The sequence below is a fragment of the Mirounga leonina genome, unplaced genomic scaffold (assembly GCF_011800145.1).
Source record: "Mirounga leonina isolate KUSES-001 unplaced genomic scaffold, KU_Mleo_1.0 Mir_151, whole genome shotgun sequence".
Lineage (NCBI taxonomy): Eukaryota > Metazoa > Chordata > Mammalia > Carnivora > Phocidae > Mirounga > Mirounga leonina.
Window position 1 is genome coordinate 101,360,829 of NW_023270377.1, and position 26,831 is coordinate 101,387,659.

Sequence of the window (26,831 nt, forward strand, 5' to 3'; positions counted from 1 at the left end):
ACAGAACCCAGTTACCTGGGAGATGGACCCGTCAACCTCAGACCAGAAGCAGGCACCTCCCAGAGGTAGCAGGGAGGAAGGCGCTGAGAGCTCGTGCCAGGACAAGGGGCTCCAGGGAAGGTGTCACCGAAGCCGCTCCCTCCCCTGGGCTTACAGGGCGGAGAAGGGGTTTGCCTGACGAGGTAGAGGATGCGGGAAGGCCCTCGAGCCCAAGACTCCGTGTGCACAAAAGCACAGCAGTGTGGAAGAGCGGCCCGGCAGGCTCGCTGGATCTGCACGCACATTGCAATCACATCTGCAAAAGCGAGAAGGAAATGTAGCAGAATGCTCACATCCTCCAAGCGGGGAGTTTGTGAAACCCAGATGTAGAAACATCTGGATGTCACCTGTTTGGGTCCTGGCACGCCCCGTGTGGCGGGCACGGGTTTCGAGCACTCTCCCACATAAGCAGTAATGCTCTCTGGTTCGCTCCAGCCGGTGGACAAACCATCCCCGCTCTGAAGTATTCTAACCCTGCCCTTGCCCACGTCCAAGGTCACTCCCGTGGGGCGGTGTGGAGGGCCTCCCGGGCACATCTGGGTTTTGCCCTCCACAAGTATGGCGCTAATGCTGTAATAAGAGCTCTGGGCTATTAATGGACCGCTGTGTCTCACGCACCATTTGGGGGACTTTCCTCTTCAAGGCAGCCCCAGGAAAAAGGCACTATTATCTCCGTTTTACAGTTGAAGAAACTGAGACTCAGCAGAGGTTAAATGGCTTGCTCAGCGTGACTGAGCTGGTAACGGCTGAGATCCTAATGCAGGTTTGTCCGAAACTCTTTTCTTGGTACTACATCGGATCACAGAGAGACCCCGTTTTCTGAAAAATGAAAATTATATTTTGGTGAATCTGGTCCACAGTGACTTAGCTGTGGTTTCATAGCTACGTCTCCTCTAAAGCCTGATTTTTCTCTGATGGGCAGGTTTTGGGGTAGATGACCTCAGAACACCCCGGCGCTAACATACTAACAGCTGCTTGGAGACTCCGAGTGGGCAGGCCTAGTGTAAAGGCGCCATCGTTGTGCTGACTGGAGCCGCTGCCCCCTTGAAGGCTGAGCAGGGGACATGGGGGTGGGCTGCAGCAGTGCCAGCTCGGGCCACAGGGACCAGGCCAGGTTCATGCCTGACCGCGGGTGGGCATCTGAGGAGGCAGGCTCTGTTAGCATCAAAAGGAATTCCACGTAAGGAGAGCTAAAGGGACATTCTAGAATTTTAGTTACGGCTCCTCATTTGAGAGCTCTTCTTGAATCCTGCTCTGTTCCTTCCCAGCTGGTCCACAGCGGTGACTGTCCAACTAAACCCCAAATTCTCTACTTTCGGGGCCTCTCCCGATCCCTCTCCTTCTTTCCATTCTGTTAGGAATACGAGCTCTTTGCATCTTGCCCTGGTACTAGTGTTTTCTGTTTTTCATTCATGTAGAAGGCAGGACTCTGTTCATTTAACAAAGATTTGTGTTGCTGCCATTTGTCCAGCCTCATGCAGGCCCTGGGAAAGCTCGGCACATGCATGTGGTCCACTGGGCCTGTGGTCCCGCAAGTCCGACCGTGTGTGCCGAACACTTCATTGCCAACACCAGACCAGCGGGCGGCCCCAGCAGCCTGTAGGCGCCTTCGGCCTGCGTGCACTGGCTAGCGTATGAGAATTCGGACGCATGAAGGGTGCCCGCGCCCACTGCTCGGCAGGGCTCCCCGCACGCACGTCCTTCTGCAACAGGCCATGCCTTCTGACCCCTCTCCTTTGTCTCTGCAGGCCTCCTGCCCTGAGTGGCAGCCCTGTTATCTCCGACATCTCGTTGATCCGGCTTTCCCCACACCCCGCCGGCCCTGGGGAGTCCCCCTTCAACGCCCCCCACCCATACGTGAGCCCCCACATGGAGCATTACCTCCGTGCCATGCACAGCAGCCCCACGCTCCCCGCGATCTCTGCAGCCCGGGGTCTCAGCCCCGCTGATGGTGAGTAGAGCTTGGGATGCTGGGGGAACCATGCCGCTAACTTTAACATTGTTGACTCCCCAGCCCCCCAGCCCCTGGGATAGCGAGCAAGTTGACATTCATCCCCACCACCCTGAACAACGGGTTTTTCCATAAATGAATGGGGAAAGCCAAGATGATCCGCGGAACATTGGTTTTTGTGCTCATTAAAGAGCTGTTCAGAAGCACCCTTTTACATGCAAATTATATATAATAATGATAAGGTATCAAGGCAATAAACCAAAATCTGCTTCTGGTTAAGTAAAGGGGGTGTTGGATCGAGGTGTCACCTGGGCCCCCAGAGCAGCCGGAAGGCAGAGCCGGGCTGGTTTCTGCCTGCATCTGCTTTATGTGCCCCTTGTAGGTCAACACGTGGCCTCCAAATGGCACCCCAAGCCTCCACAGATGAGCACCAGGGGCTCACTTGTGTCCCTCAGCTCAGATGCTTGAGAGAGAATTGATTGGCCCAGCTCAAAGATCAGATGGTCACCCCAATCCAGTTAATTTGTGACCAGAAAGGGTAGGTCACATAATACAGATAGGGTTTTCAGGTCTAAAATTTAATACTTCAAAAAAAATTTAATACTTCCAGCCCCATCCCCACTCACTGATACACACAAACGAACACACTCACACTGGACGGTAGTGAGTACATTCGGGAGCTGGCCGTGCCCATCCTGTCTTCCTGTCAGGAAATGTTCCCACCCCACTGTCCCATGCCACCCCCCACGGTGCCCGGTAGCCACTTTCTAGTGCAATTTTCAAAAAGCAACCAGGGGGCACCTTCTCAATCTGCCCACTGAAATTGTGCCTCTTGGTCCAGGCAGTTCTAGAAGACATTTGCACTCCAGAGCCCATGGGCAGAGGCTCCAGGAAACATGATCCCAATGGGTCCCTTGTCACCACCTCCAGTCCTCACCAGGGGGAATGTGCCCTCCCCCACTTAGTGGCTATGACCAGGAGCTGGAGCCGAGTCCTGGACCTGAGAGGCTCAGGTTGGAGTTTCACAAGGAAAAGGACTCTGGCCTCTGAATGGACAGAAAATCTCCCTGAAGCATCGGGCTCATCGTCCTGAAATCTGTGTGGGTTTTCTGAGTGGCCTTGGCCGAGTGAGGGTGCCCTGAAGGATCACGCCGCCTCCACACTGAGCCACCAACTCCGGAAAGTGGGCCTGGGCTTCTCCATGTCATTTCCTGATGACCCAGCCAGCTCCGGGCCGCCCAAAGTTTGAGGATGCAGGCCAGGATCCACATACTGCCCTGACCTTGAAGCTCGCACGTGGTGTCGTGGGCTGGAGGCTGCCTGCCCCCGGGAAAGATGTATCCACACCCTAATACCCCGAACCTGAGAATGTGGCCTCGTTTGGAAAAAAAAGGCCTTTGCAGATGTGATTTATTTGGGGATTTTGAAGTGAAGAGATCATCCGGGAATGTCCGCATGGGCCTTAAATACAACGATAAGTGTCCTCACAAGAGACATAGATGGGAGTACAGTGCAAAGATAAGAGTGATGTGGCCATAGGCCAAGGAAGCTGGCAACCCCCAGGCGCTAGAAGGAGCACGGGACGGATGATCCCCTAGAGCCTCTGGAGGGAGCTTGGCCCTATGATACCTTGATGCCATAGGGTCTGGCCTCCAGACTGTGAGAGAATGAAATTCTGTTGTTTGAAGAGCAGTTGGCTCCACGTCTGTCCTCACTCGTCACAGCAGCCTAAGGAAACTAATATGCATGGTGACGGGGTTCCTACGGAGGAGGCAGGACGTGGCAGTCCTCCCGAAGCGGGGGTCAGAGGGCCCTGAGACAGGTCTCTAGAAAAGACAAGGACGCTGTAGTTTGAGCTGACCGCGGTGTAGCCCGTGAAGAGCTAAGCGGTGAGACCGGGCTGCCCTTGAAGAGGAGACTTCCATTTGTGGAGCACTGATTCTATGCCTGATTTCCACAGAAACATCGCTGGGGCTCCTCTCTCTGCCACATATCCCAGCCCCAGCCCCTTGACAGAGGCGGCATGAGTTCAGCACCAGAGGGCACTTGGCTAATTTGCAAGGCCCTGACCTTCGCAGGGGGTGGACCTGATACCTGATACCCGGAGCCCTCGCTGGCCCCGAACCAAGCCCCCGAGTGGATAGAGACAGCATGTCAGGCTCACGACATAGCTGTGCCAGCCCCAGCTCCTGCCCACATGAGGCCCAGAAAGTTCATCAGCCATCAGAGGCCATGTCTGACAGACCGTTTTGTGCTCTGAGGACAAACGGGCACTCCAGGGAAGGCTTCAGGGAGGAGGGGGACAGGAGGGCATTTCAGGCATGGAGAGGGCAGGCAGGGTGGGGCATCACCCTGGTTGCAGGCCAGGCCTCTCTAGCGGATACAGCAGGAGAAGGGGAAGGGGAGGAGGAGAAGGAGGGGGGTGGCTGCTCACATCGACTGGCTTCTCTCTGCCCAGCGCATATGAGATCTTTGCTATTTGCCAAGACTAATAGCAGAGAGCGCCAGAGTCCTCATCTGCCAGTGGAGGATGGTAATGGTGGCCCTCCGCTCACAGTGTGTGGGGACAGTGACCCTGAGAATGAATGTGAGTCCCTCGCCCAGCAAGTGCTCAGCATGACACTGGCTGTCACTCTCATTTCTCATAGTAACTTGAGTAGCGAGTATTATTCCCCCCATTTTATGGATGGAAAACTGAGTCCCTTCCCAATTTTGCACCGCTGGTAAAAGCCAGACCTCTCGATGGGTTTGCTGGGTTCCAAGCCAGGTGCCGAGGCACCCCGAGTGCCAGGCCCCGTCCGGAGGCTCCGGAGTTCGTCCTCCCTGCCTCCTGGCCGAGCCTGGGCAGGGGCAGGGCCGGATGCAGGGCTGGAGGCAGACAGCCCCAGGTTCTGCAGCTGCAGGCCAGGCCGGGAGCTTTATCTGGCCAGGTCCCCGCGATCTCGCCTTGAGCGTTCAGGCCAGACTGACCTGGCCCAACTGTCGACCACCACCGTGCCTTTGTTTGCGTCTTCTTTTCCTTTGAAGACTCTGCTGGCCTGTGGACCCTGTAGACCTGCAGCTCTGGGCTCCTGCGGGGCCTGGAGGGGGAGGAGGGAGCACTTGTTTACGGCTTTGAGGAAATGGGGGCATGTGGGCTCTCGTTCCCCATCAGCAGAAGCACATCCCCCCCCACGTTGTCTGCTCCGTGGGGGGAGGGGACCCAGGGGCAGAAGACCAACCAGCAGGCACCGGGGGGGTAGAGGGGGGACACAGCTCAGGCCATGTGCGTGTTTCTCTCTTTTTTTTGGCCACATCCTGACGGCTTCTCTCTCTCTCCCTCCCTCCTGTGCACAGTGGCCCACGAGCACCTCAAGGAGAGGGGACTGTTTGGCCTCCCCCCTCCAGGCACCAACCCCTCAGACTATTACCACCAGATGACCCTTATGGCGGGCCACCCTGCACCCTACGGGGACCTGCTGATGCAGAGTGGGGGTGCTGCCAGTGCACCCCATCTCCACGACTACCTCAATCCAGTGGATGGTGAGTGCTGGGCCCGGGTGGGGGCAGGGAGCGGGAGGGAGATGGCGGCTGAGGAGGGAGCTTGCTGCTCCTTTTGGAGGTGAGGAGCCCTAAGGGGGGATCTGGGATCCCTGCCATGACTGCTGTCCACAGGGGACTGAGTCTGAGCAACTCCCACAAATACTTAGTGAGTCATCGCAGGCCAGGACGTGTTTCAGGAATTGCAGACTAGGGAACAAAACACGCTCATCTCTGCTTTCATGGAACTTAACAGCGCAGTAGGGAGAGACAGACAAAGCCAAGAATGGGGTAAGAAGCCCCGGGTGGAGTGGGGGTGCAGTCTTGAATGAAGAAATTGAGAAATCCTCCCTGGGAAAATGATATTCAAGCAAAGAATTGAAGGAGGTGAGCAGTACAGAAATATGCGGGAAGAAGGATCCAGGAAGGGGAAATAGCAAGTGCAAAGGGCCTGAGGCAGCTGGGTGCCCTCTGAGCTCCAGAAAAACCCAGGAGGCCAGCATGTCCGGCACACAATAAGTGAGGGACAGGAGTAGGGTGCGGCCAGAATTCCAGGGCTGGTCATGCAAGCTGGTCGGGGCTTGGTAAGACTTTGTTTGGCTCGAGCATGATGGGGCCCCTGGAGGGGGTTGGACAGAGGAGTAATGAGATCTGACTTATTGTTAAAAGGAATCCCACTGTGGCTCTTGATCTGAGAGTAGGTTTAGGGGCAAAGCGGAAGCAGGGGGTCCAGTTAGTAGAGGTGGGGAGAAGTGATCACGTTTTAGATAGAGCCACAAGATTTGTTCCCAGACCGAATGAAGAGCTAGGAAGAAAGAAGGGCATCAGGGACAACACCAGGGGCTTGGGCCTGAGCAAGTAGAGGATGGTTGTCAGTGGTGGAGCTGGAGGCTGCAGGCAGGGCCCGGTGGCAGGCGGGAGATCCAGTGTTCTGGGTAGATAAAGTTCTTGCTGCCCATAATATACCAAGACTTCCCCTCCCACCAAATACTATCCTAATTTCACAGGGGTGCCTGTAGCCCCCTGACCATGAGCCCCTGGGGACAGCATGGAGCCCCCCACCTTGGAGGAGGGAGGAGGGGGGAAAGGCTAAGTGCCCACCTCCCCCAGTTAGCACCACTCCACCTGCTGTTGCTGGAGCCCAGCCCAGAGATACCTAGGGATCCAGGGCCGTGGAGCTAGGACCCCAGCAAGGAGCAGGTAGGTGGCTTCGGCAGTTTTATCCTCCATCCCTGCCTGGAAGGGCTTTCCCACTCCCTGATGGTAGGGAGCACTAGGGCCTGTGGAGCGGGGGTGGGGACGGGCTCCAGAGGTAAGTCCTGATGCCTGCCAGGTGACGTGGCTCGGGGTGGGCCCCTGCACCCCTCAGCCTCCTTCCGTCCCCCAGGACTTCCTGTCCACCTCAGCCCCTGCAGCTCCACCTTATTGGCTGGAGTGGAGCCAAGCCCCTCCCTTCCTCGGGCCTGGCTGGGATTTTGTCTCCTCTGGGACGTCTCCCCAGAAGCCTTCTCCCTCTTCTCCCCTCCTCTGGATCCTTCTTGTCTGTCTGCCCTACTCACCTCGCACGTACAAGAGCCACCTCGCGTGGTTCCTGAACCCCGCTGAGCCTTCTCTTCCTCTCCCCCACTGGGGAAGAGCACTGGGGTCCTCCCAACACCGGCTCTTATCCCATGTCACCCTCGTCATGCCCCGAGGGCTGCCATTGGAATCTGACTCCCGGGTCTGTCCCTCCCCTGTGCCTTCCCCAGGATGGAGTTCAGTCCAGGACTACACACAAGTGTGGGGTGTGAGATAAGGCCTGGCCCCTGAGCACATGCCCTCCTCCTCTCAACAGCCCCCCGCTGCTCCCCATAGGGAGTGGGGTGGGGTGTCAGCGGCTGGTGAAGCTGTGTGTATATGCCACTTGTCCAAATTAGAAACCAGACAACGGGTACAATACAGTGCTCAAATAGCCATGTCCGAATGTCGCATCCTCCCACGCACGGCCTGCCTCCCAAGGCCTCCGGGTGGCCGGCACAAGGCCAGCGGGACAGTGGGCAGACAGAGAAACCACGGCCCAGGGGTCTGGTCAGGCAGGTGTCCCCAGAAGGCAGGAGAGGCCGAGTGAGCAGACATGAGCACCTGCTGTGTGCATGTGTCAGAACCGTCTCTATCCTGTGCCTTTCCATACATTCTCTTCTGTGATTCCCCTCAGCCACCTTCTGAGGCTGCAATTCCTATCTCTACTCTGAGAGGAGCAAACGGGGGACACGTGAGTTGCCCAGGCTGTGAGTTGGGGTTTCAAACCCCTCTGCACAACTCGTCTGACGCCCTGAGAGCCGGGACCTCAGGGGAGGGCCTGCAGGGCCAGATGCGTTCCAGCTCAGCCCAGAGCAGCTGCGCCCGAGCGGGGTGCCCCGAGGCGGGGCCATGGGAAGGGAGTTTGGGTAGTGAGCCTCAGGCACGTCTAGGCCAGTGACGCCTCTGCACGCGTCCCCACTGTGGGAGCTGGCCCAAGGTGGTGGGGACACTGGATGGGGTCCGGACAGCGATTCCCAGCCCCGCGTGCTGGTTGAACTAGACACACTGTTGAGTAAGATCGTGCGTATGCACTTGGCTCAATGCCTGGCGCGCAGTAGCCGCTTATCAGTACTCGTTCCATTCTCTTTCCTCGAGTAGTCTTTTCCCTCTTCCGTATCTTCCCGTCCGGCGGGACTTTTGTCTCTGTCCACCCCGTGCTTACCCCAGCGCCACGACTCCTCCTGGCCACCGCCCCATGCCTCCCATTGGTCCCAGCCCCAGGTCTGCCACATCTGACTTGTCAACCCCCACCCCCCGACCTTCCTGGGATTTGCCGCCCTCCCTGCACTGCTGTTCAGCTCAGGGTCCCTCAGCCTCCAAGCTGCCTAGCAGGGATCTTGCATCCCCTCCGCCATTCTGCGCCCCCATGGCTTCCATCACCCTCAGGGCAAGATTCAGGCTTTATAATGTGGCTTAAGTGGCCTTCCCCTCCAGCCTCATCTCCCCCGCCTTGTACACCACCTCCCACCGCCCCGCTCCATCTGCAGCCACCTGGACAATGGCCGGGCACCTTCTGCCTGCAATGCCACTCCCTCCAGCCTTGCCCAGCTTAGCCCTGCACCCAAATCCAGCCCCAGCTCAACCGCATCCGCTCTCGAGTGCTCGCGCTCCTGCCCTTTTGTCCCGCTGGGTGCTGCTGCCTTGTTAACAAACCGGGGAGCCCTCCACGTCCTGGAGCTTGGCTGCCAAGGAGCAGGCCTCCGTGTTTGCAGAGTGACTGATTGAGTGACACTTACAAAAAACCCTAGGATGGAAAGATGCAAACTGATTGGGGAAGACACTGTGCTGAGGCAAGCAGCTGCCGGCTTGCAGGGAGCCGGGGAGGTGGCTGGGAACACGGCCGCTTTGTTCTTGGGGGCGCTCCGCATTTGGCAGCATCTGGGGCTGAGCCGGAGCAATGGGAGATGAGCTCACCAGTGGGCGTGAGAGCGTCCAGCTCACGTCGGACTCATCACACCCACCCACCATCCTTTCTCCACCTCTCCTCTTGGGAACGTGATTGGCTCCGGGGTGCAGAGGGAAGTGTCCATCGTGGGCCCGAGCAGGCAGATCAGTTTCGAAGGCTGAGGCATGGGGTGGGGCTAGGGGATTTTTCTGAACCCTGAAGGATTTCAGGAATGGATGATTCTTTTCCTTTGGTCCCAGTCACTTATGATCCAAGCAAATCAAGAGTAGTCCAACATGATATCCTGTATGTGTCATTACTTAATACAGTTTTTCTTTTCAAACCGGTTTGAACTACAACCAGAACCTTTGCTTCTGCTTTTAAAAATGTTTTAGGCATTTCTGTTTGGCTCTGATGCCCACGTGGATGTGCGGGTCACGTGCATCCCAAAGAGACTCCAGTGCTCATAGCCCAGGCCTGCCTCTGGGCTGTCCCCAGCCTCTCCCCTCCTATAAACTGGGGAGCAGGGAGAACCCACCAGCTCCGGTGCTTTCTGCTCGTCCCATCTGCTGGGGTCTGGGGAGAGACCTTCCCATTGAGTTTCTTTCTGCTCAGACTCTCCCAGAGAGACTTGTGAAAGTTCAGAGCCCACCTGTGGAAGGGTCCTGAGACTCTCTGAGGACATGTGTGTTCATGTTAGGAAGCCTCCCATAAGCATGGCTATGACACGTAAGCTCTGTGCAGGTGTAGGGGGCCTCAGCGTGTGGGAAGTTGAGACTAACCCTTCCCTCTCGGTGTGTTTCTTCTCCTTCTCTCTCTCTCATTCATTCTGAAGGTATTTCTTGAGCATATCCTATGTGCCAGGCATGGTTCTAGGTGCTAGGGACGCAGCGATGCATAGCGTGCCAAGTCATGCGCTCAGGGTGCTCCTTGGCAGGACAAAGAATATCCATCCCCAGGCCACCCCACCTACCCCGGCCTCCTTTCTCAGCTCCTTCCCTTCATGTTCCAAGAGGAGAGAACTTTCCAGAGGCTTTGAATGTCAAGCTGGGGTGTGGAGGCCAGGTCTGCCGGACTATGTGAGCGACCTGCAGAGAAGGTGCAGGAAGGCCACCTGGGTCCACACCCACCAGGGCAGGTGTCCCCCGCCTGCTCGCTGACAAACCACCACCACCGTTTTTACCTGAGCCAAGTGCCATCAATACGATTCTTTAATGATACATTTTTAATACACTCACCTTTGGGGGTTAAATAAATAGATCTTAAAGTAAAATTGGTATATTTTTTCTCATATGGGAAACCTGATCATATATGAGGAAGGCATCCACGTCCCTGTCTCCATCAGGCCTAAAATAACCTCATCTGGGTAGAGTACACATCCTATGTTGAGGAAAACCCCCACGGGGGTGGGGGAGAGGCAGGGGGACAGAGAGGCCTCTGATGGGGCTCTAGCTGGAGTGCAGATGCAAGCCCTGCCCTCCTCCCAGGGCACGGGGCTGGGCCGTGGGCGGGATCCAGGGCATCTCCTGTGTCCTTCCCTTGCCGCGGGCTTCCCAGCCTCCTGGTGGTCGATGAAGGCCCGCTGCCTCCTGTTTTTAAAGGAGGCTGATTGATAGCAGGAAGAGTGGGAAGTGATGCTGCTCGGGGAGGTAATGGATAACCGGTCAGGGAGTCCAAGGCCATCACTCTGCCTCCCGGTTCTCTGGAGGGCGGGGGATTCACTGGCTGTCACCAGGGCCTTAAAATGGAATCTTCTTGTTTTATGCGGTTGAATATTGGTGATTTAACAGCAGAATGGTAGCTGCCACAGCCCCTCCCCCTCCTCCTCCCACCACATTGAGAAGATTGAAATGTTTCCGATTGAAATGTTGTCTGTTTACAGCCCATATTTCCTCCGAGCTGTATATTTTATTGTCATATTGACACTAATTTGACTTGGATGTCACCTCCATTCTGACGCCCGTTCTTTATGCCGCCTGTGGGTCCAAGGGGGTTTTCAGAAACCAATTACACTGATCACACCACATAGAGGCAGGAGGAGCTGTGGAGGGACTGTCGGAGTCCTCAGTCGGGCAGGGAGGCTGTGCTCAGCCTGCAGACAGGAGGGAGACTGAGGCAGAGGAGAGCAGGCTGCAGGGCCCAGAGGGGCAGGACCGCCGTGTGGGTGCAGGCCCAGGCTGACTGGTGTGTATGGCTCATCTGGTGAGCCTGCACTCACAGTCCTGAGAGACCAGCATTATGAAGTCACTCTACAGGCGCGGAACCTGAGGCCCTGCGCCCGAAGTTTCTTTGTCTGCATCACAGAACTAGGAAATGGTCAGCCTCTGGGCTCCAAAGCCTAAGTGTTCTCACTTCCCCCATAAGACGGGGTGAGGGGGCTGTGGACAGCTAAGTGTAAGGCAGGTTAAGGTCCTCTAGCTGGGTTTCCTTAGAGCATTTCCTCAGCTGAGTCCAGAAGATAGTGGTTGGGGCAGGGATATGCAGGAATGCTCCGGTTGAAGATTCAGAGCCCACGAGTCAGGCCACAAGGCTGGATCCTGCTGTCCCCAGGGGAGGCGTGTCCCAGCCCCATGCTCAGGATAGCATCTGGCCCAGAAAAGGCTCCTGGGGTGTCGGGCTGGGTCGCAGCTCTCTCCATCGCTGGTGTCACACCTGCGCTGAGCAGGCCCCGTGGAGACAGGTCCTTGCATCCCTCCTGCTGCCCTCAGCCCTGGTTCCTGGGTCCTCAGGGTGTCCACCTGGAGTATGGGTGTTATGCTGATCACTAGCCCATAGCACTAACCAAAGGACCTGAGGTGGGTCCTTTGGGCCCATCTTCCAGGTGAGGAACCAGCTCAGGGAGGTCCAGTTCAGAGCAGTCAGGCAGGGTCAGAACGTGGTCTGCCTGGGCCCAGGGCCTGTTCTCAAATCTCCTGCCCTTCCCGGCTGCCCCCGGGAAAGCAGCAATGTCCCTGGGCACTCTGGACCTAGCTAAGGCAACCCCAGGCACCTAGCGAACGTGGCCTAGTACTGTGACTACTACTTTTATCACTCCCCTGGACAGTGAGCTTCACAGAAGACCAGGGCTGAGGGTCCTCCCTGCTTGCAGCCTCTGTAGTGACCAGCCCCACGCCTGGCATGCTTTCAACACTGACAGGGGGCTGATGGGAGGATGAGGATGAACTAACACACGAACGAGCAAAAGAAAGACCTAGTGGATGAAACAGGGTGCAGATGCCAATGGCAACAGGAGTGGGTCGTATCGGGCGGCGTCTGCCCAGGTGAAGGCCGGCTGGTGTCCGGTCACTTGGCGGCTGACAGAAATCAGCACAGACTCATCCACAGATGAATGGATGCCATGACTCTGCCCTTCTCCAGTCATAAATCACCGGAGAAGCCACAGGAAATGAGTGCCAGGATTTTCTTTCTATTTAGTAATTTATCAAGGGAAGAGGTGCATTAATAAATATATTTCCCTTGAGGGGTGGGTATAACAGAGATGAATATCACTGTCAGATTTGGCCTGTTTCCTCTTGTTAGGGGCACAGGAGAGGGTGGGAATCCAAATATTAGCCACAAAATCTTTTTTAAAAAATGTATTACACAGACAAGTGTATTTCTTCCTTTATATGATGTTAGATCTTCCCTCACCTCATATTTCTCCATTTGCCACTCAGTCCGTAAGTAATAGGAATCTTTGGGAAGATTCACGTTTGCATCTTTGATTTTCCTTCGAAGTAAGGATTGACAAGGCGTGAACTCAATAAATAAGAACAAAGAAGCCTAAAGGAGCCCGAGTGAATGGACAGATGAGTGAATGCTTTAGTGGTGGGTGTGCTATGTGGCCCAATCGTGTTTTCTAGACGTGCTGTCCTTTACTGCAGTATTAGCGTTAGGCTCACCCTGCCCATCGAAACCATCCTCCTCGCCCCTAAAGAAGCTACGTGAACTCTCAGTTTCACTTTAGAAGGTCCGCTGGGTTTTAGGCACTTCCGTGGTCTCTGGGTGGTCCTCACAATAACCCAGCAAGCCGAGCTGCCCTGCCCCCATTGTACAGATGGGCAAAGAGAGGCTCAGGAGGCTGAGTCATGGGCTCCAATGCGATCACTAAGTGTTGGGTTTGGTGTGGCTGGCTAGCGCAGCTGTGTGTCCCCACATGGTGTGTATGTGTGTCTGTCCAGCCCAGCCCCCAACCCTCCAGGACATCCTTCCCCGAAAGATGCCTCGCCTCCCCACCCTGGGCAGAGGCGGTGTGCCGAGTGGTCTGGCGGCCAACTGCCTGACCTCCAGTCCATTTTTGTACTTCCCCTGGCTGTACGACTTTGGGCAAGCCGCTTGTTTTGTCATTCGTAAAATGAGAGTAATAACAGCCCCTTCCTTCTAGGGCAATTTTACACTATTTAATACTTCAGAGATAAACAAGTTAATACATTTGAGCGCTTAGAACAGCATCTAGCACCTTCCAGGCGGTCCATAAATATTGACTCTCCGTGGCTGTGATTCTGCTCTCCCTCACCACAGCGTGCCTGTGCGGGTGGCTCAGCCGTCACCATCTCGCACTTGGGCTCACCGCTGAGCCCGCTGTCTGTGCATCCATGTGGAGTGAGGGGGGAAGGACGCCAGTCCCTGGCGCCTGAAGGCGGGAGAGCCAGAAGCCATCGGAAAACCACACCAGCAGATGCAGGCTTGCCGATGGACACCTGTTTGGACTGGGGCGGGGAACCTTCCCAACAGAGGATGTCAGGATGCTTTCCCTGGGAAGGTGGTAACCCCCTGAGGTCTGAGCACAGAGAAGAGGGAGGAGCACTTCAGGCAGAGAAATCTACATGTGCAAAGGCCCCATGTGGAGAGGCAGGTGACCTGAGGGGGAAGCTGGAATGTGGCTGGCTGCAGAGCCTGGGGACGTGGGCAGGATGAAGCTGAAGAGGTGGGCAGGGGACACCCACAGGGCTGCCAAGAAGCCACCCTGAGGATTTGGGCCTTTTTCCTAATAGCACTGGGGAGCTCTGGAGAAGGGGGCACAGGGACACGATTCGATTTACACATTAAAGAGCTCTCTCGGGCTGCAGTGAGGCATGTGCCATCCACATAGCAATTAGCTAAGGGCTCAAGGATGACCAGGGTTAGTGGTGGGCTGGAAGGAGTTGGGGGAGGGTGGGAGAAAGGGGACCTGTCAGCAGCTTTGGGGGCAGACTCAGGAAGGAGGTGAGGATGGGAGGCGTCAAGCCAACTCCCGGGTTCCCCGGTTCCCGCTCTGCTGTGTGGGTGGTGGGAACCCGCTGAGCTCAGCCCTGCAGGATACCCCTAGTGACCTGGAGCTACCTTTCAGACAGATTCTGCGGCCTCATCTGTCCTCTGCACAGCCTCAGAGGGTGTTTATCCCTGTGGCCCACGAGGAAAGGGGCTTCCCGGGGTTGCCAGCCAAGGGTGAGCGGCTGGGGGAGCGCCGGGCATGGGTTCCCCAGGGCCCAGCAGTGGAGGGGTTGGGGTGGGGGGGAGCGCCAGGGCATGAGGTGGTGGGGCCGGAGCTCTGCTGAAACTTCTGCAGGTGGTAGTTACGGGCTCTGCACTCACACAGGCTGAACATGCCCTGAGCCTTCTCGGGCTGGTCGGCACTGGGGATGGAGGTCAGAGATCCACAGGCCATCAGCCCTGCCCTTGGTGTCCCCACAGCTGTGGGGACAAGGCACCAACACACCAACCCTGCAGCCAGGGTAACCTGCTGCCTCCCTGGAGGAGGGGGACCTGCGGGGTCCAAGCAGTTCTGAACAGACAGAAGGGAAGAAGGAGGACATCACAAGCCTAGGAACAGCCAAGCACCGGCAGCTACTAGAGCTATATCCGGACGACCCCGGCAGCCCAAAGGGAACCGGGAGGCCACTGAAGGGGCACAGAAAGAGGTGTCAGCCCAGGTGTCCAGAAACGCAGGACCATGGCCGTGCATTTGGGTGCCCCTGCCGTGGGGCAGGTGCTGCTCACACACGTCACCTGCTCTCCTCCTCACCACAGCCCCGGAGGTCGGAACCAGGAGACCCCATCACGGAGAAGAAACCAGGGCTCAGGGAGGGTCTGGACAGAGCAGAAACTCGCACGTGGGAGTTGCCCCGTGATGCTGTCAGACCATTCCTAGGCCACTGTTTGTCCAGAGGAAAGACCCAGAACCCTGACGGGGGGCGGGGACTGTGTGAAGGAGCAGTCTGGAGCCCTGGCAGGGGAGTGTGACCCAGGATGAAGGCAGCCCCGTGCAGGGCAGGCTGTCCTCCCTTCTCGCAGCTCTGTATGGGTGAGGGGTGAGAGCTTCTGCAAGCGGTGGGGGGATGCCTGCGCGTCGTGAGTGCTGAAGGTGACAGGTTCCCGAAGCCTCGGGCGGCTCCAGGAGCCGGACAGGGGCTGCCCTCGGGGGGGGTCTGGAAAGGTGCCGGCCACGCCGTGTCTTGGCTTGGTGCTGGTGTCACAGGTGGGTTCGCTTCGTGAGAGGCCGCCGAGCTGCTGGGCGCTTATGGTGTGTGTACTTTACTGCCATGCCTTGGGCGTTGCTGACTCCCGCCCTGCTCTCTGCAAAACTGACAGTGAGGGCGCTCATTTATGTTCGGTGAGCGTATTCTCTCACCCAAGCACTGACCTGCGTCTCTCCCAGCCTCGCCACACCGTGCGCGGATCCGTCCCATCCTGCAGAGAAGCCAGCTGAGTTTGAGACAGGCTAGGTCCCTTGCCCAAGAGCCCCCGGCGGTTCTCATTAGACCGTCCTCAAAGGCTCTCCCCGCCGTCCCCCCCCACCCAGTCCCCTCCCCCGATTCTATGCCCCTACAAGCACAGTGACGCCTGGCGTTGGCTGTCCCCACAGTGTCACGTTTCTCCAGCCCACGGGTGACGCCCCGCCTGAGCCGCAAGCGGGCGCTGTCCATCTCCCCGCTCTCGGACGCCAGCCTGGACCTGCAGCGGATGATCCGGACGTCCCCCAACTCGCTGGTGGCCTACATCAACAACTCCCGAAGCAGCTCAGCGGCCAGCGGCTCCTACGGGCACCTGTCGGCAGGCACCCTCAGGTGAGCCCCGGCCGCCAGGGGGAGGCCGCCTGGGGGCCCCGTGGGGAGGGGCCGCGCTTTCATCCCGAGGAGAAAGACAGGACCTGTTGCTGCATTTGTGAATCAGCGCACTTGCAACTGGTTCAGGAATTCAAAACCGGTAACGAGGACTTTGAAATGGGCCGACGTTTGAGTTTGGCCCCATGTGCTCCTTCAGCCCGCAGGCACGCTTTCTGGTGTGAAAAGTGACGCTTAGCGGGCCTGGCATGAAAGATTCCGTCATGGAACCAAAGGTGGCTTTCTTAGTATTTCAGAGGTGTCGTGGAGCAGCCACGGCTGTTGGCCGGCGCTGGGGACCACGCAAGGCATGACAGTGACCTGGGTGCCGCCAGGTCTCTGGCTGGACGCAGGCCTCCCGCTGTGGTCACGGCATGGCACACCCAAACCTCATGGACACCATTCGCCTTTGTGTCCATCCTCCCCACCCCCACCACGCAGCCCAAGGCTGCTTTAGGACTCAGACCCAACCACCTTGACTGAACTCATGTCGACGTGGCTTGCTCACACGGCCGTTGGCAGGAGCCTTATTTCTCGTGACAGGGGCCTCTCCGTAAGGCTGCTTTGAGCGTCCTCCCGCCATGGCAGCTGGCTCCCCTCTCCCGCCCCCAGAGTGAGTGATGCAGGAGAAAGTAAGGAGGAAGCCACAGACCACCCGTGTATGGCTTAGGGTCGGAGGTCACCCTTATTCCTTAGTATCCTGTTCTGGAAAGAGTGGCCCATACACCGACGATAGAAGGGGCCTAGAACCCCAGTAGAAGTGAAAGAAGAGAGGGGACCTTGTGAGCTCGAGGCCCCAGGGCACCTTTCCTGGACAAGGGGGCATCAGGACCGGCCTCAGGGGCCCAGTGGGGTTCAGATAGTCCGGGAGTCATGATGCAGGGGTGCCTCTCAGGCGTCAGAGCGGTGAAGGGCCGGGGTGTTGGGATGAGAGGCCTGGCTCCTCCTGGGCGCCAGTGTGCTGGAGCAAAGGCTGCATCATGGGGCAGGGCCCGGGGGTGAGCACAGAAGGGGAGGCCTGAGATGGCAGGCAATGGGGAGCCCCTGCTGGCTCTTGAGCAAGGTAAAGCCCTGCTGGCAGTGAGGTGAGCCACACTCCCCTCCCAGGCCTTGGCAGGGTCCTCTCTGCCCGCCACCTCCATCCCTGACTTGTCTGCTCTTCTTTGCAGCCCCGCCTTCACCTTCCCCCACCCCATCAACCCGGTGGCCTACCAGCAGATCCTGAGCCAGCAGAGGGGCCTGGGCTCGGCCTTCGGACACACTCCGCCCTTGATCCAGCCCTCGCCCACCTTCCTGACCCAGCAGCCCATGCCCCTCGCCTCTCTCAACGCCACGGCCACGCAGCTCAGCAGCAGTAACTGTCCAAGCCACAGCACCCAGGTAGATGGGTGCACAGGGTGGGTCACCGGGCTCTTGGGATCCCGCGAGGGCTGATCGTTGCCCTCTCCCGTCAGGAACTTGTGGAAGGACTCTGGGCACAGGTCCGGCTGGTGGGATGTCTGCTGGGCAGAGGCCATGGGATCAAAAGGGCTGGATGCCGGGTCAGGAGCCCGGGGCTGGGTACTGACACCCTCACCTTTCCTTGGCAAGTAGCCAGCCGATAAGTTCCGCAGTCACCTATCTAATCAATGGGATGAGTAGACAGAGAGAGGCTAGAAGTCAGAGGCTGGCAGACAGAGTACTCTGTACAGTTTAGTCTTAGAGCTTAAGTTTACAAAAGACCATCTTATCTGACCTCTCCAGCAGGCCTTTGGTGTGGCAGGGCCTGCTGGTACGGTGCCTGCACACAGTGGGTGCCTTTAGTATTTGGTGAGGGAAGCCCCATTTTGCAGATGAGGAAATGGAATTATAGAGACAGTATTGGAGAACGGAGAGGCATAGGCTCTGGAATCAGTCCTACTGTGTTTTGGACCCTGACTCGCCGAAAGTTCTTCCAGCCTGGGCTAATACATGTGCCAAGTGGGGCCTGCTGCCTAATTGGCTCATTGTGCGCATACATGAGCTTGTGTGCACAGAGCCCTGCGTAGACCTGGATCCTGGTTAGCATTCACGATGACCGTTCTTGAGGTGGAGGGATTGTCCAGGCCAGCCACCTGGCAGGGCACAGCCCAGATGTGACCACGTGCTGGGAGGGAGGCAAGACTCCACCCTGTCCAGAAAAGCCCCTCTTCCAGGACGCCCTCTCTCTCCACCCCAGGACTCCAGGCGGCCGCCTGGGGCCTGCCCCCAGACAGCGGCTGTCAGCTCTTGTCACCACCTGACACTATGGCTCTAGCCCCCTTCTCCCGAAGAACTAGGCCCTTCCCTTTCCTGCTCCCTGGGCTGGCCGGGCCCTGTTCTCCACAGACCCCGAGCTGCCCCTGCTCTCATGCTTCGGAGGGCTGAGTAGTTGAGGCTGTTGGAACAGGAGTGATGGTGTCCAGCATCTCCCAGAGAGTTTCTTTTCCATTCCCATGGAGGTGGGGGGTTGGAAGGCCGAGCTCTGGACTCTCCCTGGCTGTGCCCCTGGCCAGAGGACCAAGTACGGGGAGCCAGCTTCTGAAACTTCAAACACCAATGTTGGCCCAGTCTCTGTGGGGAGGATCCCAGAGGTAAAGCCCAAACAGAACTTGGCATGTCCTCGCCCTGCCCCTGTGTGACGGGCTCTCCTACACTCCTCCTTCAGAACAAGCCGAGCAGCGAGTCGGCTGTGAGCAGCACCGTCAACCCCATCGTCATTCATAAGCGCAGCAAGGTCAAGACAGAGGCCGAGGGCTTGCGGCCAGCCTCCCCATTGACCCTGACGCAGGTAACCTGCTGGCTGTCCTGGCCACCCTCCAGCTGGATCAGCGGACCTGGGACCTCAGCCCTGGTGGCAAATGGATGAATGGACAGCTGCCTGCATGGATGAGTGAACCAGAGTGGGCGGGTACAGCGTGAGCTCAGGGAGGACCAGAGCTGTGTCCCCAGCACCCCGCATATCACATGCTCATCAAACACGGGTCACGTGAAAGAATGGATGGATGAATGGATTGGATGGATGGATGGATGGATGGATTGGATGGGTGAGTGGATGGAAGGATGGACGGATGGATGAATGGATGGATGGATGGATGGATTGGATGGGTGAGTGGGTAGATGGATGGATGGATGGATTCGATGGGTGAGTGGGTGGATGGATGGATGGATGGATGTGTGGATGGATGGATGGATGTCTGGGGCTGCAGCCATCTCCACCCAGCACCTCACATAAGCCCCAGTCACACTCGCTTGCTTGTGGCCCCTGAATGGTTATGGCCCCTGTCCCGTTGCTCCCTCTTCCTGGAATTCCACCCCCCACCCCATCGCCCTCACTGCCACTGCACCCTTTCCTGATCCTCCTGGGCTCCTGCTCGGAGCCCACCCTAGTGCCTACACTGCACTGTAAGCTTTGGAGAGGGTGGCCTTTGGGAGAAGTTCTCCACATCACCAGGGTTTGCACAGGGACTGGTGCCAAGTCGCTATGAAATTATATTTTCTTTTTTTTTTTAAGATTTTATGTATTTATCTGAGAGAGAGAACGCACGTGCATCCGGTGGGGGGGGGGGGCGGATAGTGAGGGAGAGGGAGAGAATCTCAAGCAGACCCCATGCAGAGCACAGAGGCTGATGCGGATCTCGATATCATGACCCAGAGATCATGACCTGATCGACTGAGCCACCCCGGTGCCCCGAAATAATATTTTCTAATGACTCAATGCACATTTGAGGGAGTGAGTGGCGTGGTGAGGAGGGAAGGAAGGGAAGATGATTCTTGGCAGGAAGGTGAGGAATGGAGCAACCCAGAGCCTGGGACTGGTCTGTTGTGGGGCTGAAACCCCTGTGTAGGTCCCTTTGGAGATCTTGCCCCTTACTCAGACATTCTGAGACAGCAGAGAGAGACAGGCCCTGTTCTTGGAGCAAAGGCCTGTCATGGGAAGGGCTTAGTGTAAGTGCTGAACCCACCGGTGAGCCTCCCTCCCCCCAGGCCTCTTACGGTGGCATGATCTCCATCTGTTACTCCAGAATCACCAGCTTTGACACCAAGGATGCAGGGGACCTCCTGTCCCCGTCTCCCCAACATCTGCCAGACCATCCTTTATCAAAACTGTAAACCATCGGGCATGCTCTGGGCACTTAATTTTTATGAAATATTGGGTCCTGTTACTGTCAGGCAAACAGAGGAGTTGGTGACAAATTTTTCTCCCCTTGCTGATGCCAAAGCATCTCGGCATGATGCATGGTTTCCATGAGGTTGGCCATCATCGGGGGCCGTTGAAATTGACGAGGACGGCACATATCCAGGGGAGATAAACGTGCTGTAGTGGCGAGGACAAGCGCTGAGCCCCCGGGCACCCCTGCCTTACCCCTCTAACTCAGAAAGGCAGCACAAAGCCCTCCTTCCTGCCCGGCCTGGCTCCTCAAACGTGTCCGTGGAAGGAAAGCCGTTTATCACGAGAGGTTGTCACCGTGTCGCTCAGTGTCCTGATTCAGTGACCTGGCTCATTTGCAAGGTGGATGCTTCCCCTTGGCAGGCAGTGCAGCATAATGAATCTCCACTCTGCTTAAGGCCTCTAAACCGTGGGCAAGGATGATGCCCAGCTCCATCTGGAGGCCTGAGCATACCTGTGGCCCCTGTGCCATCTTGCGCTCACATGTCCATCTGGCAGCTCGTTCGAGAGTCTTCTTGGGAAAGGGCAGGACATGCGGCTTATGAAATAAGAAGTCTGTTTGCAGTTTTTCTGACCGTGCAGAGCAGGTGTAGGAGGCCACGACCCCACAGACCTCCCATAGCTAAAGGTCCTGGGCAGGGGTGCTCCTGCACCTTCCTTGTTGGACCCCATGCCTGCCCATGAACTTAGGAAACCACATGTCATCGTTTGCCTTTTCAAGGCAAGGGCATTAATTGAAAAGCACTCTGAGAAGCAACCAGAAGCTCCTCTGAGAGGAGCCCTTTGCAGTTCCAGTGGACAGTCGGTCAGGGGCCTGAGTCTGCGGCCAGCCGGAGGAGCCGGGAGGCCAATTTCCCCACACCCAGAAATGGACTCAGCAGTAGTAATGAGGTTAATGGGCGAGCGGCAGCCTCCGCTTCGTGGTCTCTGGAGCAGGTGGGGGCTGGGGCTCCTGACTGTGGGGGAGGTTGTCCCCCTTAGTCTGAGCTGTAAATGTTTTCCCCGGGGCCTCTTCTGAAAGGCAGACTATTCCTGCTGTTTGGTAGATAGTGTGAAATGGAAAGCAACTAACATCTGCCTCTGCCTGGCTTTGCTCTGAGCTGCCTATGAGCCAGCGGAACACTGGGGAGTCCTTGACATCCTGTAGAGGTCCTCACTGGGCCTTCGTCCCAGCCTGGCACATCTGTGCCTCCCTTTCTCCCCGCCACTCGCAGCCCGCCCCCTGTGTCCCCTGCCAAGAGGCCGCCCCTGACCAGCTCCGCGTCAGCATCAGCTAGGGTGGGGCTCCCTGTGGGACAGATGCCCAGTCTCTGGCTCTTCTGACAGTGATAGGCTTTGTGCTCTCTGAAAGGAATTCCAGGCACCTGTGATCGGGGGAAGGCCTATCTTGGGGGCCTTCCCTCTGCCGCCTTGAACGGGGCACATGTGGGCCCCATCGTGATGGGGCGACTAGAGTGCAGATCTAGGCTGTCACGAAGTCACTATGTGCTCTGCGGAGAGCAAGGTGGCCTCTCCCTGAACCCATTTTCCTAGCTGTGGTGCATGAATACAAACGCCCACACATCTTAGGGCTGTCACGGGGAAGAGGAGCGGTGGGGGGAATTTGCAGCAGTACGTTCACTCTACCCTGAGTCTGACCCGGGGCGTGCTGTGTGTCCCTGGGAGGAGGGGACCAGGTGAGAGTCAGTTGTCTGAAGGCCGGGCCAGATGCATGTTGGCTGTTCTCTTGCCTCCACGCAGGACCTGACCTCGTACACACTGGAAATAAAAATGCCCCCACCCTGATCCCCTGGGGCCCACCCCGGCTTCCCCCCGAAGGAAGCCAAACCAAAGAAGCAAAAGTCCCTGCCCTTTTTCCTCCTGTTCTTCTTGCCAAGTCAGTTGACCCAGGATGTGATGGGACACTTTGGTGATGAGAAGCCAGCGGGAGAGAGGAAGGAGGGAGGCAGCTGAGGAAAGCGGCTGAGTGCATACATGTGCATATGCGTGTGCGTGTGTACGTGTCCTTACGTGTGTGCACATGTGCATGCATGCATGCGTGTGGCCCTCGGCACAGACTGCCTGGGGCCAATAGTGACCTTTGGTCGGGGGCAGGTGGCTGAAGGTGGCTCACCGTGGGTGTGCTCTGCTTCCCCCCCCCCCCCCCAGGAGCAGCTGGCTGAGCTCAAGGAAGACCTGGACAGGGATGACTGTAAGCAGGAGGCCGAGGTGATCATCTACGAGACCAACTGCCACTGGGAAGACTGCACCAAGGAGTACGACACGCAGGAACAGCTAGTGCATGTAAGCCTCCGAGCCCTAGCTGCCTGCCCCAGCGGGCAGAGCTTCCAGTCCCTCTGCTGGAGAGAAGGGCCTGGATGAGGTGGCTCCCGGAGGTGCCTGGGCCACAGCCTCTGCAAGTGGGAGGCGTACGCCTGCTTCTAAAAGGGCCCTTACAAATGCATACATCCTAAGAGATTAACACAAAAATAAGTAAATGGGAAAATTCAGGAGAAAGGAACAATAAGATGAAGCCAGGAGTAGAATGTATTTTAAAAACGAAGTGCTCTGGACTATAAGTCACATAAATATCCTTTTTTTGAGCTTCCTAGCAGCCAGAGCAAAGAGGGAAATAAGACCAGTTAAACCAGCCAGCATCTGTAAAATCATAACAAGCCTGACCCTGAAACCCTGAAGAAATTCCTCCTATGGAGGGAGGAATTAGTAGTTTCCTCTGGGAGACCATTCCCAGAGACCCAGTACACACAAGGGCCGACGGGGTGTTGGTACCGTATCAGGAGGGGGCTGCTTAAATGTGCCTGGATGCTGACAGGCCATGGGACCTGGGTGCGCCTTTCATATCATGTCCCTTGGTCTTCACTCTGAAGTCTTCTATAGCAGCATTCACGTGACGGCAGTGAGGGGGTAACCCCAGTGGGAAGAGCAGAGGCTTCAAAGCTGGCTACATCACAGCTAGCCAAGTGGTTCCGAACAAGTCACTTAACCCCCGCGAGCCTCAGTTCTTTTTTTCTTCTGTAATGGCAGGTGAAGCCTACCTCGCGAGGGAGGGGGCCGGCCAGAGAGTGGAGATGCAGACACGAGAGGTGTGCTGGGTGATGAGCGAGCCGGGCCGCCAAGAGCAGGGAGGGAACTCCTCCAGTAAAAGGCATCAGGGGCAGGAGGCTTTAGCTGCAGGCTTCTGCCTTTGCCCAGGACTGTCCCTGCAGGCGCAGGGGAGTGCCGCTGCCTGGCCCCAGAATGAGAAGGCCCCTATGAGAAGAGAGCCAGGCCCTCGGCCCAGCTGTGTCTTTCTCTCTGCTCCCTGGGAAGATGGATGGTGGCAGGCACACAGGCGAGCCGGAGCCCCCAGTCGATTATTAACAATTTGTTGCTAAGTAAACCAATAAGAAAAAAATGAAAGGCATTGTCAGGAAGCATTTTTATCATTTGAAAGGCTTTAAAAATGGAAAGTGAGGCTAATACGATAAGATTTCCCTGGAAGTTCAAAGCGCTGTAGATTTTACTCGCTCCAACACTGACATTTGTATGCATGACAGCTGGGCCTGTTTCTCAGGGCGTGTGGGCCTGGTGGCTTGCTGTCTCTCTGGGTCGGGCTCTCCGACAGCCCCGCAGCTTGCAAAGATCGACAGCAGCACCGTCCAGTAGAAAGACACCTCCAGCCACAAGGGCCCACCACGCATGTAACTTGACATTAACCTGGGAACATGTTTTAAAAAGAGTAAAAGGAAACAGGTGAAATTCACTTGAAAAATAGATTTTCTGTCACCCAATATATCTGAAAGGTGATCGTTTTGATGTGTAATCAATATAAAGCAGAATTATTGGGATATTTGACATCCTTTTTTTTTGTCCATCTTGGAAACAGCCCATCCCAGTTGGGACCAGCCACATTTCAAGGGCTCAAATCCACAAGGGGCGAATGGTTACCGCTTTGGAGGTGATGGTGGGTGGGAGGTGGTGAAAGCGGGAAGACGAGCGGAGAACAGAGAGAAGAGAGGCGGTGGGGCTGGAGAGAATAGGCAGCCAAGACCTGAGTGTCCCACCCTCCCGTCCCCGTTGGGGGAAGCAAGCCCAGCCTGATCCGCACACAGACAGGACACGACCTTGAACCGAGAGGGAGATGGAAGGGGAAGGATGGGACCTTGATGGGGCACAGGGAGGCTCCCCGGTGACCTTTAGAGAGAAGCCCTAGAGGGAGAGGAAATACCCAAGGTCCAGTATACTTTTTCAGTCCACTGTGTGAGTGACTAACACCACCTGTTTTCACTCCCCCCAGATAGATAAGCAACCTCAAAGCCTAAGGACATAAAAGTCTGGAGGCCCCACACATATCCACACATCCTAAGCTCGGAGCTGGTAATACCCCTGCTCCAGTGAGTACTGCAGCCTTCAGTGAAATAATCAAAGCAAGTGACTAAAATCCAAAGGGTCTACCCAGGGCAGCTTGCTCTGTTCCCTTTGACAGAAAGGGAACTTTGGCCCATTGCTCCATATCAAGGGAGAAACTACTCAAGGTGACACACATGTGATGAGCCCGAGGCAGAAGCTGGAACATATGGGGGCAGAGACTGGGGAAAAGAGGAAAGTCAGTGTCCCATTCCCAGGCCGGGGCAGTGCTGCCTGGGATGCGCCTGAGGACCCCTCCTCCATGAAAGGCTTCTTGTCCTTGCCCTTCCCAGCTTCGCCTGAAGTGGCCCCGCTGGCCCTGGGATGCAGGGCTCCCCGGGCCATGCCTCGAGATCAGTCGTGCTGTCTTTGGCTGACCTGCTTTACCTTCCTGGGCCGTCGTGTACCGGGAGGCAGCCTCAAACAGTGCCCAGAGCCCAGCATCAAGGTCAGAAACGAGCCCTGCCTACCCTTGCTGCCTGGGCCCTGCCCAGGCCACCTATCGATCTGGGCCTCCGTGAAAAGGGGCGGAGCCATCACCTCACAGGCTGCTGTCAAAAGTAGAGATGAGGATGCCTTTATGTTTCCATTATGATAAAAAGTGTTATTCAGGAATTCCTGGGGCAATAGGGGCAAGCTTGGGAGAAGCTTCCCATGCGCCAACCATGTGCATGTCAGCCTCGCTACAGTTCATTAGTGCCTACTCTTTGCCGCCCAGGAGCATCATCATCCCGACCAGAGCCTGGAGCCCAGCCTGGGGTGAGCGGGATGCCCTTGCCCATCACGGATGGTCACTTTGATCACTGACTAATTGGGGAATGCCGCTGAGACGAGTAGCACAGAGTAGATCTGCAGTTAGTGGCCGCTAATGAGAGCTGATGAGGAGGTGTGGCCTGGCTCACAGGCGGTGGTCTTGTCGGGAGGGCGGGGGGCGGGGTTCTGCACGTCGGAGGAGGCGTCCGCAGGGCCGGGTGGCCGGGCTCACGGCCTGTCCGTGCGCTTCTTCCCGGCAGCACATCAACAATGAGCACATCCATGGGGAGAAGAAGGAGTTTGTGTGCCGTTGGCAGGCCTGCACGCGCGAGCAGAAGCCCTTCAAGGCGCAGTACATGCTGGTGGTGCACATGCGTCGGCACACGGGCGAGAAGCCCCACAAGTGCACGGTGAGTGGACCTTCCGGCGCCCCCCTCACCCCCCGGGTTGTCCGGAGCTTCCGGCGCGGCCCTTTCCCCCTCCCCGCGTCTCCGGAGCACAGCCGCGCCCGTGGCTGATGTGGGCTGTGCTGGGCATGGCTGGCGACGGGGAAACGTGGGTCGAACAGGCCACAGCAGCATTCCGGGGACCCACCTCCGAAACGAGTTGTCGTCTGTGCTCCTGCCCTGGGCCTTCTGTCCGCGGGGGGTTCTTGAGGACCCCATCTGTCTGCTCCCCAGAACTCTGATGGACTCGGGGGGTGCGTGCATCTTGGTAACTGCAGTGGGGATGTGCTGGTGGCTCTGTAGTTTTGTCTGTGTGTGGCCATGAGCCCCACGGTACGGCTATCCGCCTGCAGTTCGCTGGGCTGGCGGACCGCAGGTGCCAGCTCCCAGTAGCACCCCCTAGTCTGCCCCGCCTCCCCGCCTCCCCGCGCCCCCCCCCCCCCCCCCCGAAAAGCTTCGCTGACCAGTCAGAGCTGGAGCAACAGCCCTTTGGTTGAATTTATTTATTTTTTGTATTTCTTTTTTAATTTTTATTTTAAGATTTTATTTCAAAGAGGGAGAAGCCGACTCTCTGCAGAGCAGGGAGCCCGATTCGGGGCTCCATCCCAGGACCCCTGGCATCATGACCTGAGCAGAAGGCAGACGCCTAACCGACTGAGCCACCCAGGCATCCTGAATTTCTTTTTTTAACATAGACACAAAAATAAGACCTTTTAGACAGTTTCCCTTGAGATGTCAACAGAATTTGTGGCTGTAATTGGCAAGACCTTTTTTTAACACACAACTGCTCCCTCTTTAAAAGGGCCACTGCTGGACCCGTGATGCACTGATGTGGTTGCAGCTAAAGCCTCCGGGAACTCTCCGTGAATTACCTTATTTTATAATTCCGAGACAGACATTTTGTTCTCATTTTAATATCTCTGAAATCATGCTGTCTTAAAATTGGTGTGAACGGGATTCAACGAAATATGCTACCTTTGTTGGCGGGTTTTTTTTTTAACTGAGATAAAATTCACATGCTATAAAGTTCACCGTTTAAAAAATGTACAAGTCAGTGATTTTC

The 26,831-nt window shown here is 56.9% G+C and overlaps 1 protein-coding gene across 1 annotated transcript in view; it reads left to right on the top strand.

The window, feature by feature from the left end:
* The window catches only part of GLI2 (GLI family zinc finger 2), a 244,455-nt gene that overhangs the window by 204,394 nt on the left and 13,230 nt on the right, over positions 1-26,831 (top strand). The window contains exons 4-10 of the mRNA XM_035008207.1: positions 1,788-1,990; positions 5,327-5,512; positions 15,778-15,979; positions 17,185-17,395; positions 18,681-18,803; positions 22,332-22,466; positions 25,583-25,732. Coding sequence (XP_034864098.1) covers positions 1,788-1,990; positions 5,327-5,512; positions 15,778-15,979; positions 17,185-17,395; positions 18,681-18,803; positions 22,332-22,466; positions 25,583-25,732 — 1,210 coding nt within the window. The remainder of the gene's footprint in view (positions 1-1,787; positions 1,991-5,326; positions 5,513-15,777; positions 15,980-17,184; positions 17,396-18,680; positions 18,804-22,331; positions 22,467-25,582; positions 25,733-26,831) is intronic.